General features: G+C 47.3%; 1 protein-coding gene across 1 annotated transcript; it reads right to left on the bottom strand.

Annotated features, from left to right (window-relative positions):
* Nucleotides 1-2,650: 2,650 nt before the first annotated feature.
* On the bottom strand, nucleotides 2,651-7,875 carry RAB33B (RAB33B, member RAS oncogene family). Its single transcript, XM_045831732.1, has 2 exons — nucleotides 7,271-7,875; nucleotides 2,651-5,534 (listed from the first exon to the last, which is right to left on the bottom strand). Exons 1-2 carry the CDS (start codon nucleotides 7,517-7,519, stop codon nucleotides 5,094-5,096), a joined length of 690 nt encoding a protein of 229 aa, XP_045687688.1. The 5' UTR covers nucleotides 7,520-7,875; the 3' UTR covers nucleotides 2,651-5,093.
* Between the last annotated feature and the right edge of the window lie 10,212 nt (nucleotides 7,876-18,087).

The raw sequence follows: 18,087 nt of genomic DNA on the forward strand, positions 1-18,087 counted from the left end.
GCACCTGAGTCATGCGTCTGTCCGTCAGCCAGCGCCAACCCGTGCACCAAACATCAGCAACGCCGAATTTCTACATGACATCATCTCTGCGTTCATTCACGCAAACACAAAATTCTACTGTCCTCCCCACACGCCAGCGAATTGTCTTCTGCACCCCCTGGCGTGCACACTCTTACTGTTCTGTTTGGTGAAACAACACCGTATTTCCTAGTATAGCAGAAGACATTATTTTTATTTTTTCTTCTCATTTTTAGAAGGCATTTTCCCCATTCTGAAGGTGGTCCTCAGCCGGGACAATTGCTCGATTGCATGGGACACTGAACACAGAGCAGGAGGAATGCTTCACTGATAGACACGCCAGGACACAGGTGCCAGGGAGCAGCAGCCTTCCAGAGGGCCCAGAACAACGAAAGGGGCCACCCCTCGGGCTTCTGCACCCTCCCGACTGGGGATGGGGGTTCCCCCGAGGCTTTAATTAAATGGTTCTCAATTTTGTTTTCATATTTTGAAGTCAACCTTTTTTTTTCCCTCAGGTCCCCCAAATTTTCACACGTCTTCAGAAAGCACCTCAGTCCTAGACATATGGCAGAGCTGCCTACCGGTTAGAGAGCTGGCTGTCGGGCGGGGTGGGGGTGGGGAGGAGATAGGAGAGGGTGACTGAGCCAGCGGCCTCTGAAATGGAAATGGACTTCAAGCCCCAAACCTCTGCCTCCCTGAGGCAGCTGCCATTGCCCGAGTTCCAAAACCCGGGCTGAAGGGAGAGGTCCTGAGGCTCAGAGGGGAAGAAAGGGCGAGCCGTAAAAGCTGCTTCTAGGAGACGAGTTTCCCCCCTGTGCAGCCCAGACCCGGGGGTGGATCACCGCTGAGGCTTCGGGCTGTTAGGACAGTAGCAATGAGAAGTCATCTGAGCTAGCCTCTGCGCTGGTCGGAAACTCCAGACTGGGGCACACCGTTTGGAAGTTCGGTAGCTTTTTGTTTTGTTTTGTTTCTGCTGTGGGGGATATCTGAAGTCATGAATATCTAATTTGAATTCAATTCATAAAACCAAGGAAGATTTTGGCTGTAGGCAATTTAGGGATGATGGCTCCCATAAGACAAACATACAAGTGAAAGTGCAGAAGTCTGTATTAGAAATGACTTTGTCAATTGAAGAAGAAAGGAGTCCTATTCATGCTTCTGAGAGGATTTTGTTAGTTTAAGACAACCCCATAATAATTGCCTGAGGACAGAAAAGGGGACAGGTATTATTATTGACCCAATTGTGCAGATGGGGAAACTGAGGCTGGGAGAGGGGTAACATGGATTGCAGAGGTCTTGCCAAGATATAGTTGGCAGAACAGGATGGGCCTTGTTTGCTGTCATGACTCGAGAAAAAGAAAAGATGACTTCAGTGTTCTAAGCTCATTACATTTTTAAAGAATTACTGCTTTGTTTTTTTAAGCTTTGCCAAGGAGTTACAAGCAGTGACTTCATTTTCACTTTCATGTAACAAAACTCCCAGAAGACACATGTTCTCGGCAGCGTCTGAATGCACTATCGCTGTTGCACCGGGCTGGGCCCGCATTGCTCATTTCCACGAAGCGTGACTCAGCCACCACATCAGGAGTGCTTTGCCTCTTCAAACCTCTTGGAGCCAAATCACCGAAGAATCGAGAGGAATCACTCACGGATGGACATGAGCGATTGTCAAACGGCAGACGCTTTGGGGAAAAGGGAGATTGTGGAGGAGACAAACGACATCCAATACTAGATGCTGCCTGTGAGGATGTAAAGACTGCATGCAACTGAGGCTCCTGGAGGAAGAGTGGATGGAAGTTGCTCCCCCTCCTCCCACAGGAGCACGCTAGGGAGGAATGGAATGGACCTGGTAGGATTTAATAGGCTTCATTATTCTGAAAATCTTGATTTCACACTTCATGTTTCTAAACCCAGTGTATTTTTTAAGATTTTATTTATTTACTTTTAGAGAGAGGGGAAGGGAGGGAGAGAGGGAGAGAAACATCAATGTGTGGGTTGGTTCTCATGCACCCCCTAATGGGGACCAGGCCTGCAGCCCAGGTGTGTGCCTTGGCTGGGAATGAATGAACAATCTTTGGCTTCATAGTTCAGTGCTCAATCCGCTGAGCCACCCAGCCAGGGCTAAAACCAGTGTATTTTGATACTTGCACTTAATGACTGTCAAAGTTAAGGGGGGAAAAAGACCTCACCAAGATCCTTGGGTCCAAATAGAACATTGTCAACCGGGCTTATTAAACCTGAAAGCCAACTTTTCAGCCCCACCCACCACATTTTTACTGGAAGGTTGTACACAAAGCTACACATACATTTTCACAAATGGATCCAAACTCCAGCATAAGTCTTCATTTGGAAAATGTTTAGACAGAATGGGAAATTTAACTTTTGAAATGCTCCAACAGAAGCATTTTTAGAGGTGACCCAGATTTCAGAAACAAAGCCCATCAGAATGGAAACAAGTCCAAACAGCCACCAGGAAAAGGGAGTTTTTCCAAAACTGACTCTTACAGTAGCATATTCTTTAGTCTGAAATACATATTCCAGACACCTGTCCTTACAGAAGTGGGGGACAGAGTATCGTTTTGTGGAAGACAAATGCACAGGCAGCGCACCCTCCCACGGGAAAGTCTTTCTCGGCCCTGGGGTAACCAGGAGCCGGCCACGCGGCACCGATGGCAACACGACTCCTTTTTTGGCAAAGCTGGTTTATTGAACTGCATGAGGGCAATGCTACAGCGACGTTATCCCGCAACAAGACTGAGTCCGGGCTTCGTGAGGCAACAGCAGCACGCTGTCGGTAAAGCACTGTCGTTAATGGCGAACCACATTAGATGCTGGGCCGGCTTCCTCTGGCGTTCTCGAACGCAGACTTCTCCAAAACGTACCTGGCATTTTCAGTCGAAGGCCACAGTTAAAATAAATCTGCACAGGAGTCACCAAAGGTGTGATTTGTGCTTTAAAAATCAACCGTTGTTTGATAGCCACCATTCTGGAAGTGATTTCTCAATAGTCCATGAAGTATTTTATAAATATTTTAGAAAATATCTAAAAGTTTTATCCCCATTTAACTAAGAAGTATATTTTTAAAAAATAATACATAGAAAAAATTAAAATCATTACAAATGATACAAATATTTTTAAATTAATATTAAAGTGAAAAAAATAAGTCCTTTCACAGAACCATAAAGAATAGTTACTGCTAAGCTCTTACAAAAAGAAACAAATCCCTTCTTTTAAAAACCATTAATAACAGCACTGAGAAACATAAATGTGCTTGGGAAGTCTGTAAACTTTCTTTCCCTACTCTACAAAATGTTTTCAAAAGCAATAAACAGATTCCCTTCTTTAAAAAACTATTATGCCCAACACAATTATTACAGTTGTCACTGTTTCACTATAAAAATAGATACAAATCAACATGAATTTAGATAAAGTCAAATCATTTTTAATTCTATCATAAGAAAAATGGATTAATCTCTGAACACAAATAAAGCCAATCTGTTTTTCCTTAAGCTCTAATATTAAAAACTGAACAATTATCTTCTATAATTATTACTTTTAGTTAGTTCACTTAATAAAATTATCCCGCTTTCACAATTAAATTATCCAGTTAGGACCACCGTGATGATAAAACAAAAATCCTAAACTAAATGAGACACATATTGAATCGGTTTCCCACACCCTGAAAATATTCTAAGTACAATCATCTTTTGGCTTCATCGCCTCCAAAACGCCCGAGGACAGCAACCTATCGGAACCAACCAATGTGCGCACTTCGGCTGAAGTTCATGGCTTACATTCCATTCATGTAGCAGTTTCATATGCAAGCTTACTACTCTCTATGTGCAAAGTCTTCAATTCAAAGTAAAAATATCTAGGGGTAAAAAAAACGGTTCCAAATATTCTTCCTGCCAGTGAAGGACAGGCAAGATCTTTAAAATAGCTAACTTGTTTTCCCACACTGAGGAGGAAGAGCATGTTGTGGCCGTAAAACTTAAAAGATTTTAAGAACCGATGTACTGTAACACATACTGTTACAGAAATACATGTGCACCCATAGCAGTTAAGGGCATATCCTCAGAGCGACAATCCAAACGGAAGATGATCTGTTAGCTCAGCCTTTTGTCGTGAAGTTGATGGGGGTGGGGGGGGAGGGGGAGAGACCGGTGTCAGACACGCATCTCCAAATCACTCTGCGCTGCGTCTCCTGCGACAGCCAGGAACCGACAGCCAGGAATCATCAGCCAGGAACCGTGCCTCCCCGCCCCCCCTCAGGCCACAGCTCCTCACCGGCTTCCCGTTTGTTGCTCACTGTTCGCAGATCCCATCATAAAATATAAAGCACCTTATGATGTCACTTCACGTGCACTCAACAAATTTCACCTATTTTTGCATATTTTAATATGCAAAAGAGTTTAGTAAGAAAACAATTCAAATCACTCTTTTCAAAATAACAATCATTTCTGCAGCACTCATTGATATTGATTAGAAATAGCGCGTGAAGTTATCAAGAACTACTGGGAACATCCTCCGTTCAAGACCGAGACTCAGAAAACACGCGATGTCTTCTCCTCCCACGGGAACGAAAGCCTTGGTTCCAAAATGTGCCCATAACAACGCAATTAAACCCATTAATGATACAAAGAAAGAAGGACAGGGAGAGGCCACTACAAGTGTTTTTACGCTATTGAGAAGGCTCCCTTTCGAAGGACACACCACTCGGTGTGCCCTAAACCCTCGGCATCTTCCCCATCGCCGAACACAGGGCTGAACAGCCGGGGGTGCTCGAAGCCCCGGCAGGCCCCCGTGGAAGCCACCTTCCCTGGCTCTCCCGGAAAGATGCTCCGGCCGTCCTCCCTCTGCTTCACGTCCAACCTCGCCGGACAGCCGGATTTCCTCTCCTGTGGTCCCAGTGGCACCCTGGATTACGACGTCAAGACAGAGCGAGCACGGAGACCATGCACAGTGAAGCGTCAGGATGACCCATTACAGCTGAGATTCAATCTTGACGACGATCACTGTCACGCTTCGGACTCGTCTCCCCAGTCAGAATCCACCGGTGTGATGGGGACCGTCCCTCAGCACCAGCACGTCACCGCAGGCTTCGGTTCGGGCTGCAGGGTGACTCCCTCACCCGGGGGCTGGGTGAGCATCAGTGGTTTGTGGCTCTTCAGCTTGTGAGCCAGCGTCATAAATATGGCTTCCACGTGGTCGTTGTCATTGGGGTTCTTAGCAGAGGTTTCGAACAAAGGCATACTGTGCGTGTCAGCAAACTTCTGTGCCAAGTCCGTAGGCACCTGGATGGCGCTTCTGAGGTCACACTTATTTCCAACAAGAATCCGCGGTATGTCGCTGGCTAGCAGGTGCTGCTTGCATTCTTCTATCCACGACGGCAAGCTGTGGAAGCTCGCCATGTTGGTCATGTCGTACACGAAGACCACGGCGTGCACGTTCCTGTAGTAGTGCTGCACCATGCTCTTCCGGAACCGTTCCTGCCCCGCCGTGTCCCAGAGCTGGATCTGAAAGTGAAAAGAGCAGAGAGAACAAGAGGAATAATGAAGTGGAGACAGCAGACCCGAAAAAACGACGATTCTCCCAAACATCACCAACCGTGGGCCTGGTGGTCCATACATGTCTCCATTCATCTAACCCTCACGGCGGCCTGACACGGTGGCAGCACCCCCATGTCTCAGGGGGGAACAGACTCTGAAAGATGAAGGAACTTGCCTGAGGACCAGGGCAACCAGCCACCCCCGCTCACCTGGCTCTGGGAGGGTTCGGGGAATTCGGGACTTTCCGTTTCAAAACGACTGTCTCAGGCAAAGCTGGCTGCCCTATTCAGGACACACAGGCTGAGAGTTGGGCTGGGCCGGTTGGGCGCCAAAGCCCAAGCACTTTCTCCCAGAGCTCCAGAGCTCCTGCTTCTTCCAAACGAAACTCCCTCTGCAACTTCACAAGCCCCCTTATTTAATCTGCCCATAGGTTCCTAGGTCTAACCTATTCTGACCGAAAATATTCAGCCCTTTCTTATTCTGTCTTTTCCTCTGTGATGGATCCAAATTTTTCTTCTTTTTCTTTTTGAATCCTCACCCCAGGACACGTGATTTTAAAGAAGGAAGGAAGGGAGGCAGGGAGAACTCGGGGCGGGGGGGGGAGCGGGGACACATGGATGTGAGAAACATCAAACATTGCTTGCCTGTACCCACCCTGACCGTAAACTGAACACACGACCTAGGTATGTTCTCCAAATGGGCATCAAACCCTCAACCTTTAGGTGTAAGATGATGCTCCAACCAAGCCCACCCAGCCAGGGCACAAATCAGCCTTAACTCCCTAACACAGTGCACCCAAGGAACTACACCTTGAATGGGACAATGAAAAATCAGAGTGAAAACTCAACAACACACCTTCTATAGGTTTCAAGAAAACCGGGAGTGTGCATATTGTAAGGGGGGCATTAGGTTGAGGTTTTAGAGGAGTCGGTGGTGCCTTAGAACGAAGTGTGTCTGAGGGTCACCCCGTCAGGAGCCTTGGCCCTTGTCACTAACCCTCACTCTCCTTCCAACTCCTCAGAATCCCCCATCTTGGCCTTGGCTTTACTGCCTGCTCCCCTCTGTGTGTGTCCCTGGCCTCAGGAGCCACCAATAAGAATTTAAAAAGAATTGGGAGGGGTGGAATGTTTTCCTGGCACCAAAACAGGAACTATCATGGACAGGCTGTTTCTGCAGGAAAACAGGTTTTTCTAAACATCTCCCAGCCACACAGAAACTGCTGTAGCAAAAGCAAGGTCTTTCCTCAAAGGCAACAGGGCTTCGCTGCCCCCGTATCTCAGGCAGTGCTCAGATGACTGTTCAATAAGCAATATTACAAGGATTTCCCATTCTTGAAAAATCCCTTTGGTCTTACTTCGATGACTGCCAGCACATGTGACACTGACAGTGAGTCCGTGGAGTCCCCTACACTCCTGCCACACAAGGCGGGGCCCAGGGGCTAGCAGCATCTTACCGAGTCAGAATCTGCCTTTCAAAAACACAAGATCCCGAGGTGACTAACACGACATTTACAGCAGGAGAAGGGCTGCCTTAGAACTTTGCTACATACGCATCCTTCCAGTCCCCAACTGCAATCTCCGCATCAGCGCGAGAAAAGATGGAGCGTGCACCTTGCACGAGGCCAGCATTTAACCCACCATGGGGATGGGGCACATGCCACCCCGGGGGCGCCCTTCCTCCCTGAGAGTCCCCCATCCGCTCACCTTGATGCGCTCTCCATCAATCTCCACCGCTCGTTCTCGGAAATCCACCCCGATAGTAGCCTCGGTGCGGTCGGGGAAGCGGCCGGCGCAGAAGCGGTAGGTCAGGCAGGTTTTGCCCACATTGGAGTCGCCGATCACGATGATCTTGAAGATGCGGGAGCGAGCAGGCGGCAGAAACACTGAAGACCCCGACAGCGCTCCGCTGGACATGAAGCTCGCCTCCAGCGACGACTCCATTTCCGAAGCCATGCTCCCGACCCGCCCCAAACGGAGGCGAGGCGGCGGAAAGGGGACGCAGACCAGCTGGGAAATGACACCACTGCGAACGAGCGAGTGCGCCCAGCCCGCCGGCCCGGCTGCGCAGGGACGCCGGAGCCACCACCCCCAGGCCTGCTGCACGGCTGTGCACCTTCTGCCCTTTCCCCTCCGCGCAGGTGAGGCGCCGCTCGCCCAGCCTCGCGGCCCTCCGGCTGCAGCCCAGCTTCACGCGGGCCGGCACCGTCTACCCGGGAGGGCCCGGGACCGGTCGGGGCTCGACCGCTGCACAGAAGGCCCGCCTGCCGTGTGCCCAGCGGAGTGTCCAGGCCCGCCCCCGCCACGTCCAAGGCCTCCGCCCTCCGGAGGAAGCCGCGCAACCAGTCTGGGGCGGAGGAAGGAGGTACCGCCCGGCGCGCTCTCGCGAGACTGCCCAAGAGCCGCCTCTGCCGGGGGCGTGCGCCCAGGGAGGAGCTGAGAGGTGGTCGTAGTCTGGGGTGTGCTGGTGGGCGCTGTCGTCCACCCATTGTTGGGGATTCCCCGCGTGTGCAGGTGGAGGCGGGTTTCCTGGGCCAGCCGCTGCGGGCTGCGGTACCGGCTGCGCTCCCCGCCTCCTCCAGGCTCTCTGGACCCCCGGAGTTGGGACAGCAACCGGGACTGCAGGGGCGGAACACTGGGTCCTGCCAGAAGCAGGACAGCCTTGGGCTTGGCTGGCGCGTGGCTGTAGGGGAGTAGGTGGGAATTAGGGGTCGCCCACCACGTCACCCAAGAAGGATTTGGTGTGGTGCCCGCTAGGCCCTGGAGGGTATCCGTGGGACCCTGATACCCAGTGATCCTTTGACTAGTGCCCCCGGCCCAAGAAGTAGAATAGATCACTTGGGGACATTGAACCCTGGAGTCGTTACTAAACAGCCTCTCTTATGAGAATAAAATCCATTATGCTCTAGTTCTGTCTTACCCCTGGGTAAGGATGATGTAGCCATTAAATATTACTGAGTGCAAGCAGAAGTTGTCTTTGACAAACTACTGTACCTAATAGACAAGACCACCCAACCTTAAAGAATCTTCTCTGGATTACCGTGGAGTCTTTAGAGGAAACCTACCATACTTTAAGTCATACAAAAGATTCAAAATGCGCAAACATGGCTGTTTGTGAAAAGTTGTTTTGCAATGACAAGACTTTTTTTTTTTTTTCTGTTTGAGCAAATAGGCCGTTTTGAAGGTCAAGGACTATGGAGAGGAGGACATGGCAGGTCTTAAATGGAGGGGAATACTAGAGCACTAGAAGTTGTAGGAAAGGAGATACCAAGTACTTGTTCCATTTGATAAAATGAAAATGTAGCCTGAGCAAATTAGTGGTAGGACCTGAGCATGCCCAGTCTTAACAGGAATTTGCAGAGCATTATATACAGTAATTTCTGTTGCAGCAGAAAAACTTTATACAGTTACTAATACACCGACTTATGTCAGCCAAGAAAAAGAAAGTTTACTCACCTGGTTGAATGCATATGCCAATTACAGTTATTCAGTTTCCTGTTACAGGAACTGCAACAGGGGCTGGAAAATTCTAATTGTGAAATTATTTTCCTGAAGATGAATCATCCCAGAAACTACTCAAGAGCCTTGGAATACACTGCTCTCATTTACTCTGCCTATATCCCCTTCAAAGGAGAGAAGCTGAAGATTTAGGACAAAAAGCAGTTAAGACTTTAAAAATGAATAATCATGTAATTTCAGAGGAGGACAAAAAAAATGTCAACATCTTTGCACCCCATGACCTTGCTCTTTATTTTTATATTCTTTTTGTTGTTGTTTAGCGCTTGCTGAACTGCATCAAAAATTCTTTATCTTTTCTATGTATCCAAATTTCATTCATATTTTACACCCTAACTCAAAAGTCTCTATGCTGTGAAGCTTTTTTTTTTATTAGTTTAGCTCAAAAGGCCCTGCTTTATTCCGAGTCTGATATGCTCTTCAGGGTATTACTCAGGTGGCCTTTGAAAGCTCTCTTCATGTTCAAGTCTCACAATGATGTGTTGTATCTTATTGACTGCACTGTCAACTCCTGACTGACTATGCACTGAAAGCTCAGTTATTCAGCAAATGATGAATACGTTAGTGAACTGAGGAATTTCTTATGTAAGAAATTCCTTGTTGATTTGAACCCTTTACCAATTATAAACAGTTAGGCACCCCTTATGGAAATACCACTGTAGGCCCTGGACATGCTTATGAGTTCTGTATTTTCAGTTTGTGGTTGAAGAGACCCATCATGTGACTAAATTATACATTATTCTTCTTAATTGAATAACCCCAGTACCTCCAGGTTGAAGGAGATTCTACTATCCGGAAAAGAGGACTCTTTAAAAAGTGGGCAAATTATAAAAGTCTTCTTTCTCAGAAAGAAGGAACTCCTGCCTTTTGCAACAGCATGAATGGAACTGGAAAATATGATACTAAGTGAAATAAGCCAGTTGGTGAAAGACAAATACCATATGATCTCACTTATAAGAGGAACCTAATGAACAAAATAAACCAACATGCAAAATGGAACCAAAGACACAGAAACATGGAAAAGGCCGACAGTGGCCAGAAGGGAGGGGCAGGGGACTGGTCAAAGAACATTGTGAATGACCCAGGGACATGGACAGCGATGTGGGGATAGACTGTGGGATGGGGGGTGGGCTGGGCAGAGGAGGGCAAAGGGGGGGAAATTGGAACAACTGTAATAGAATAACAATAAAAAAATATTGGAAACATGCATGTGCATTAAAAAGCAAAATTTCGGGAGAAGGGAGCTACATTAAAAAAAGACTGAAGAAACATAATAACCAAATGCAATGGGAGCTTTAACGCAATACTGAGAATATTAATAAACAACTGTAAAGGACATTTGGGGGTTTAATTTGGGAAATCTGAATCTGAGTGTACATTCGATGATTCTACTAACTTTTTAGATTTCATAATGGTATTGTGGTCCTTTAGGAGGATGGCTTTGTTCTTGGGAGACATGCCAAAATATATATGTGAAGTGTTAAAAAAAAAGTCTCCTTTTTAAATTTTGCAGTTGATTACTTAAAGCAAAAATAATGGGGATTATAACACATAGAAAATGTATGCCCGTGATGTCACAAAGGATGGGAGGGAAAACTGGAAATATCTCTTACGTTGTATGTGTTCTAGTATGGTATTGTTTGAAGGTAGGCTGCTGAGTTAAAGATGCACATTGTAAAACGTGGAGACACTAAAATAATAAAACAAGCATAGCTAAGGATCCAACCGAGGAATTAAAATGGTGTAATACAAATTAGCCCAAAAGGAGCCAAGACAAGAAAAATAAAAAATAAAAATGTAGATTGGCCAAATAGAAAAATACTAACCATATCAAAAATTAATTGTAAATGGTCTGAACACTACAATTTAAAGGAAGACGTAAGCCCTGGCTGGTGCAGTTCTGTGGATTGAGCATGGGCCTGTGAACCAAGGGGTCACTGGTTCGATTCCCAGTCAGGGTACGTGCCCCCAGTACCCTGCACAGTGCAGGAGAAGTAAACACACACTGGTGTTTCTCTCCCTCTCTTTCTCCCTCCATTCCCCTCTCTCTAAAAACAAATAAAATCTTTAAAAAAAAAGAAACAAAACAGGGAGACATACTTCTGCAAATGAAAGAGCAAGGCCCAGTGTCCCAGGTTCGATTCCCAGCCAGGGTACATGCCTGGGTTGCAGGCCATAACCCCCCAGCAACCGCACATTGATGTTTCTCTCTCTCTCTCTCTCTATCCCCCTCCCTTCCCTCTCTAAAAATAAATAAATAAAATCTTTAAAAAAAAAAGAAACAGCAAGGCCCAGTTATGTACTCTTTTCCCTGCCCCTGGCAAAAAAAGGCATCACTAACATAAAGACAGATAAGTTCAAAGTAAATTGATGGGAAATTATGTAAACAGAATAAAGATGGAATGCCATGTTAGACTAAGTAGACTTCAGGAAAAGGAATTGGGCCTGTCTTCAAGACAAGATACAAAAAAGGACATTTCATAATAATAAAATGGTCAATTCATCAAGAAGATACAGTAACAAAGCTTCAAATTACATGAAGACTGACAAAACAGAAAAGAGAAATAGACAAATCCACAATTACAGCTGAGACTTCAACAGTCCCCTGCCAGTGTTTGATCAACAAGTACATAAATTTTAAAAATCAGTACTATGGTATGTCAACTATAATTATTATGCTCAGTGAAAGCAATCAGATTTTTTAAAAGTACTGTATGATCTCATTTATAGAAAACTAAAAAATACAGACTAACCTACAGATATAACACGCCGAGGTCGGCTGGGATGGGCAGGAAGGACAGATTGCAGAAGAGCATGAGGAGAATGTCTGGGGTGATGGACATGTTCATTGCTTTGTGGTGGTGACTTCATGGGTGTGCACGTGTATCTGTTGTACATTTTAAATGTGAGCAGTGTATTGCATGCCAATTATTTGTCAATGAAACTTTTTTTAAAAGGCACTTCCATTTGAGGACCATCAACTTCCTCTTTCGTACCACTTCACGTCAAATCTCAGTATAACAGTAAAGTTTTAATAAGGTCAGAGTGTGTGTATATATATATATATTAATTGCTGAGCCAGATAATGATGATAAAGATCCTTATATGATTAGTTAAATGATTAAGTACCTTGCATAAGGTAAAATGGCCCACAATAGCTTGGAATTGCCCAACTTTATTGAGGAATTTACTAGGGAACATTTAAATTCAGAATGCAAGTAGATAATGGAATAGTCCTGTTACTACTTCATACAATGATGTAAAAACAGTCCACTTCCTGAGAGAAGATTTTAACCAGCTTCTTCCTTTAGATGTAAACTGCACAGACGACACTGCCATCTTGTTTTGGAAATCTGAGTATGCCGTTGAAGCATTCTCGACAGTGTTCCATTTCTCTCTTACGAAGCTGTCCAGGGACCACACAGAAGGCCCCAGCCAATCACGTCTCCTTCGGGAGGCTGTGAACGTGACTGCCTGCCACCCGGGATAACCGCGGGCCCCAGCCCAGGCCGGCGACCGTGTCTCCCACGACAACGACAACCTCGTGCTCCAGGCTCTGCTGTGTGGCACACACGCTGTGAGCGAAACAGAGACAAGGCCCCCAACCTGACCGCGGCCCCAAGGAGGCTGGGGGGTCTGGCCAGGGAAACGAGCGACCAGGCATTCCAGCACAGTGCCGTGGGTGCTGTGGGTGCCGTGAGCGCGGACGCCCAGAAACCACGCGAGCCCAGGGAGCGCCAAGAGCGTTGGGGGTTTAGGGAAGACCAGCGGGAAGCCGCTGATCCAAAATGACAGCACAGGGCGAGGGAGCCGATGAGATGGTCAGGTTAGAAAGGTTAAGAAAGACGAGGTTCTGCAGCGCCTTGCCAACTCTTTTTTTTTTTAAGATTTTATTTTATTTTTATTTCTAGAGAGAGAAGGGAGGGAGATGAGAGTGAGAGAGAGACACACACACACATCAATGTGCGGTTGCTGAGGGTCAAGGCCTGCAACCCAGGTATGTGGCCTGACTGGGAATCAAACCTGTGACACTCCAACTCTTAGTCTTGAAGCCATGGGGAGCTTTTGAAGGATTTTAAGCCAAGGAAGGAATTAGATTTTTGTGTGTTTTTTTCCTAAATAATATTTTGATTGCAGTATGGAGAAGAGGTTTAAAGGAGATAAGAGACTTCTAGCCAAGGTGGAGGCGTAGGTAGACACACCGTGCCTCCTCGCACAACCAAAACAAGGACAACAGCAAATTTAAAAACAAAAAGCAATCAGTACTGACAGAAAATTGAACCTTATGGAAGTCTGACAACCAAGGAGTTAAAGAAGAAACACTCACCCAGAATGGTTGGCAGAGTGGAGATGGGCAGCCGGGCGGAGAGGACTCGCGGCCAGGCTGTGGCTGGCGAGGGGGCGAACTGCAGTCTGGGCAGTCCCACATTCCTGTGCAGGTAAACTGGGGGAACCCCGGGGGGCGAGACAGACCACGAAACCCATGGCCCCAGCACTGGGAAATAAAGCCTCAAACTGAAAACACCTGTGAGGGTTGAGGCAGCAGCAGGAGAAACTCCCAGCCTCACAGCTGAGTCCGTTGGAGAGCCCACGGGGTCCTAGGGTGCACTCAGCCCGCCCACCTGGGGTCAGCACCAGAAGGGCCCAGTGTGTGGGAAGCTGGGGAAGTGACTGAAAGCTAACAGAGAGCGGAGCAAGAGCCATCGTTCCCTCTCAGACCCCTGCCCCACATACAGCATCACAACCCAGCGACAGGAGTTGCCCTGCCCTGGTGAACACCTCAGGCTCCGCCCCTCACTACGTAACAGGTGCGTGGAGACCAAAAAGAAAGAAGACCCAAATGAAAGAACAGATCAAAGCTCCAGCAAAAATACAACTAAGCAACGAAGAGATAGCCAACTGTCATATGCACAGTTCAAAACACTGGTGATCAGGATGCTCACAGAATTGGTTGAATATGCTTGCAAATTAGATGAAAAAATGAAGGCTATGCTAAGTGAAATCAAGGAAAATGTACAGAGAACCAACAGTGATGGGAAGGAGACCGGGACTCAAATCAACAGTGTGGATCAGAAGGAAGAAATAAGCATTCAGCCAGGACAGAATGAAGAAACAAGAATTCAAAAAAATGAGGACAGGCTGAGGAACCTCCAGGACATCTTTAAACATTCCAACATCCGAGTCATAGGAATATCAGAAGGAGAAGAGGAAGAGCAAAAGATTGAAAACTTATTTGAACAAATAATGAAGGAGAACCTCCCCAATCTGGCAAAGGAAATAGACTTCCAGGAAGTCCAGGAAGCCCAGAGAGTCCCAAACAAGTTGGACCCAAGGAGGAACACACCAAGGCACATCACAATTACATTAGCCAAGATTAAAGATAAGAAGAGAATCTTAAAAGCAGCAAGAGAAAAAGAGACAGTCACCTACAAAGGAGTTCCCATCAGACTGTCAGCTGATTTCTCAAAAGAGACCTTACAGGCAAGAAGGGCCTGGAAAGAAGTATTCCAAGTCATGAAAGACAAGGACCTACATCCAAGATCTCTCTATCAGGCAAAGCTTTCATTTAGAATGGAAGGGCAGATAAAGTGCTTCTCAGATAAGGCCAAGTTAAAGGAGTTCATCATCACCAAGCCCTTATTATATGAAATGTTAAAGGGACTTACCTAAGAAAAAGAAAATAAAAAATATGAATAGTAAAATGGCAACAGTTATTAACAACCACACCTAAAACAAAAACAAACTAAGCAAACAACTAGAACAGGAACAGAATCACAGAAATGGAGATCACATGGAGGGTTAGCAACAAGGGAGTGGGAGGGGGAGAGAAAAGGGGAAAAGGTAAACAGAATAAGTAGCATAAATGGTAGGTAGAAAACAGACAGGGGGAGGTTAAGAATAGTACAGGAAATGTAGAAGCCAAAGAACTCATACGTAAGACCCATGGCCATGAACTAAAGGAGGGGAATATGGGTGGGAGGGGGTGTGCAGGGTGGAGGGGAATAAAGGGGGAGGGGGTCGGACAACTGTAATAGCATAATCAGTAAAATGTATTCTAAAAAATAAAGGAGATAAGATTAGAGGCAGGGAGACCAAGTAGAGATTGTTGGAGTGATTTAGGAAAGATGATGGAAAAAAGTGATAATGAGACTAAACTAGGATCGTACACATGGAAATGGAGAGCAGTGGGTGGATCTGAAAGACGTCTTGCAGATCGTATACATGAGACTTGCTAAAAGCTAACCGGAGAATTAGGAAGAGGAAACACCAAAGACGACTTCCATGTTTCTCACTTAACAACTGAGTGGAAGGAGGTGCTGGAAAAAAAAATGGAGGAATGGGTTTTGAGAAAAGGATAAAACAAGTGAGTGGAGCAACAAATTTGCATCAAATTTTGTATTAAGCTTGAACATTTCTCTCCAGAAACTGTTCAGATGATTCTGAAGCCTGCGGCTATGGGCACCTGATGATTGACAGCTTCATCACGGCAACGCACCTGCTCATGCATCTCATCTTGTGCAGAGTTTTTTGGCAAAACATCAAATCAATCAGGTGACTCAGTTCCACTACAGCCCGGATTTGGTGCCCTGCGACTTCTGGCTTTTCCCAAAACTAAAATCACTTTTGAAAGAGCGATCTCAGACCATCGATGAGATTCAGGAAAATGTGACAGGACAGCTGATGGCGATTGGGAGAACTGTGTGAGGTCCCAAGGTGCCTATTTTGAAGGGGACAGAGGTGTCATTTTCCTTTGTACACTGTTTCTTATATCTTCTTCAATCAATGTCTATTTTTTTGTATTACATGGCTGGATACCTTCTGGACAGACCTCGTGGCTTGTCACTGATCCCAGAGGAGTTAGGCAAAAGGTGCACTGGATATGCTTCAGGAAATGCAGCCTGGATGAAAACACACATGCACATAGAGTTGCAGGCGGGTGAGCAGAGAAAACTGAGGAGAAGCCCAGCCAGGCCCTGCCTCCTCTCTGTGCCCCAGGCAGGCGGGCCAGCGGGCCTCCTGTTGCTCCCTGGGCACCCTGTTTACCATCTGCGCATCTGTCAAGGCACACCTCATCTGTCATCAAATTTGTCTTCGTCTCTCCTTCTGAGAAACTCTGAGGATCTTACGGCAAGGATCACAGTGATCGTGGGATTCCCAGGACTTAGCAGTGTCTGGTAGATAGTTTCTAATAAGACTTCCATGAAATAATTAATGACGGGCTTGTGTCTCAGGCACTTTACATGCAAGGGCTGTTATTCTACCCGTGATGCATTAAGACTCAGACAAGGGAAGTGTGTTGCCTGGGCTTCCAGGATTCGGACCTGTCTCGGTGAGTCCATGCCTTTTTTCACCATGTACTCTCTCCAAAGACCCCAGTGAGCGAAGCCTGTGTTTCACAAAAGCAGGGGAAAGGGATTGCATTCTTCTGTAATGCGCAGATGCTGATCCTCCTGCTAAAGAGGGCGCCTTCACCCTCCTGGGACGCCTGCTGCACGCTGTGCCTGCCTGGGAACGTGCCAGTCCGTGGCTGCTCCTCGCTGGCGGTAGGGGAGTGCAGCAGAGACGAGGCCGAGGGCTGTCCCCCTCAGTGTTTTGCACAGCGGCCCCTGAAGGGACCCATCAGTTACCAGGACACACTTCATCCAGCACGACACTCATACAAAGATAAGGTCAAACATTGCCTGAGACCCTCAGTTTATCGGTGTCGTTCAAAACAAACGGGGCAAAGCTCAGAGGCTGTAGTTCCAGCCAGACTTTTCATTCCTGTTCATTACACGTGGTCGCTGCTCAGACAGCAGCCCCCTCCCCTCCCCCACCCACCAGCTTGCTGTGGACCTGGTAGCGTGCCCTCTTGACCCCTCATCCTCACCTTTCCCACAATACCCTCCCTCAACCCCTCCCAGCAGCATGGGCTTTGGCCACCTGTTCCTCTGCAAATAAACTCACCTGTACCCTCAGCTACTTTTTGATGAATACGTCTATTTTCCTGGTCACTTCCTCAAAGATGCTGCTTCCTTTTCAACTTCTTAAGCTCTGTGTACAAGGCTCAGCATTGGAATCACCCCCCTCCCCCACTGCCTCTTAGAAACCATTTCACTCTTGTAAAGAGTTTCACTCCTGAGAAGTTTGTTCCACCCAGTTTTTGTCACCCTCCACCTTGCTCCGTTCCTAACAGCCATTAACCTGCAGACCAAGTTAGTCCTTTAAACTGAAATCCGTTTCTCCACTTCCTAGATTTCCACATCCTCGTGCCTGTGGTCTGCGGAACGCTCCAGCACCGCAGTGGCACCGCAGTTCCGAGGCCGCTTCACGCTCACTCCCTTGGCCATGGAGTGGTTGGGTCCCCCGCCCTCATTCCTCCGTGCACGTCACCCCCAGTGCGCGTGGTCCACAACCTCAGGACCCCATTCCTGCAACACCGCCTTTTCTCCCAGTTCAGTCCTGGCCACGCCTCCTTCCAGGTCCGGCCTGGCGCTCTGAATTGCTCCTATGACCGGTTCTCTCAACCCCCCTCCCTTTTTTCCTTCCCTGGTATCTTTTCCAACTCAGGCTTCTAGAACTGTGCCCTCCTCTGGCGCCATGGCCCTTGGCGCCCTTCAGCCCTGGGTCTCTCCTGTCTGTCGTGCACGTCACAGTGCTGGGTCCGTCCAACCCTGTGCCCACTCCTACGAGCCATCCAGCCGAGGTGCTAGAAACCATCCCACCACCCCTAGACGTTCATGATTCCCGAGCACTTGGTTCAACACTGTTCCTGAATGCTCTTGTCTCCAGTCAGTTGTCTGTTCCAAAGCATGCCCGTCCTCTTCAAGCCCCCAGGCTAACCCCCCGGCTACTTCAGAGCGCATCAGCTATTAATTCCTACTTCACAGAAAATATCGAGGCCACTTATCATGACCCTGCCTCACACTTAACAACGGTTCCCTTCCCTTTAGCTTCTGCGTAAAGGTGTCTTTTTCACAGCCCACTTTTCCCTTCTCCTTTGGGACCCGTCTCCATCACTTTTCTCC

The sequence above is a fragment of the Phyllostomus hastatus genome, unplaced genomic scaffold (genome assembly GCF_019186645.2).
Source record: "Phyllostomus hastatus isolate PE091 unplaced genomic scaffold, TTU_PhHast_1.1 phas_contig_159, whole genome shotgun sequence".
In the NCBI taxonomy this organism is placed as follows: domain Eukaryota; kingdom Metazoa; phylum Chordata; class Mammalia; order Chiroptera; family Phyllostomidae; genus Phyllostomus; species Phyllostomus hastatus.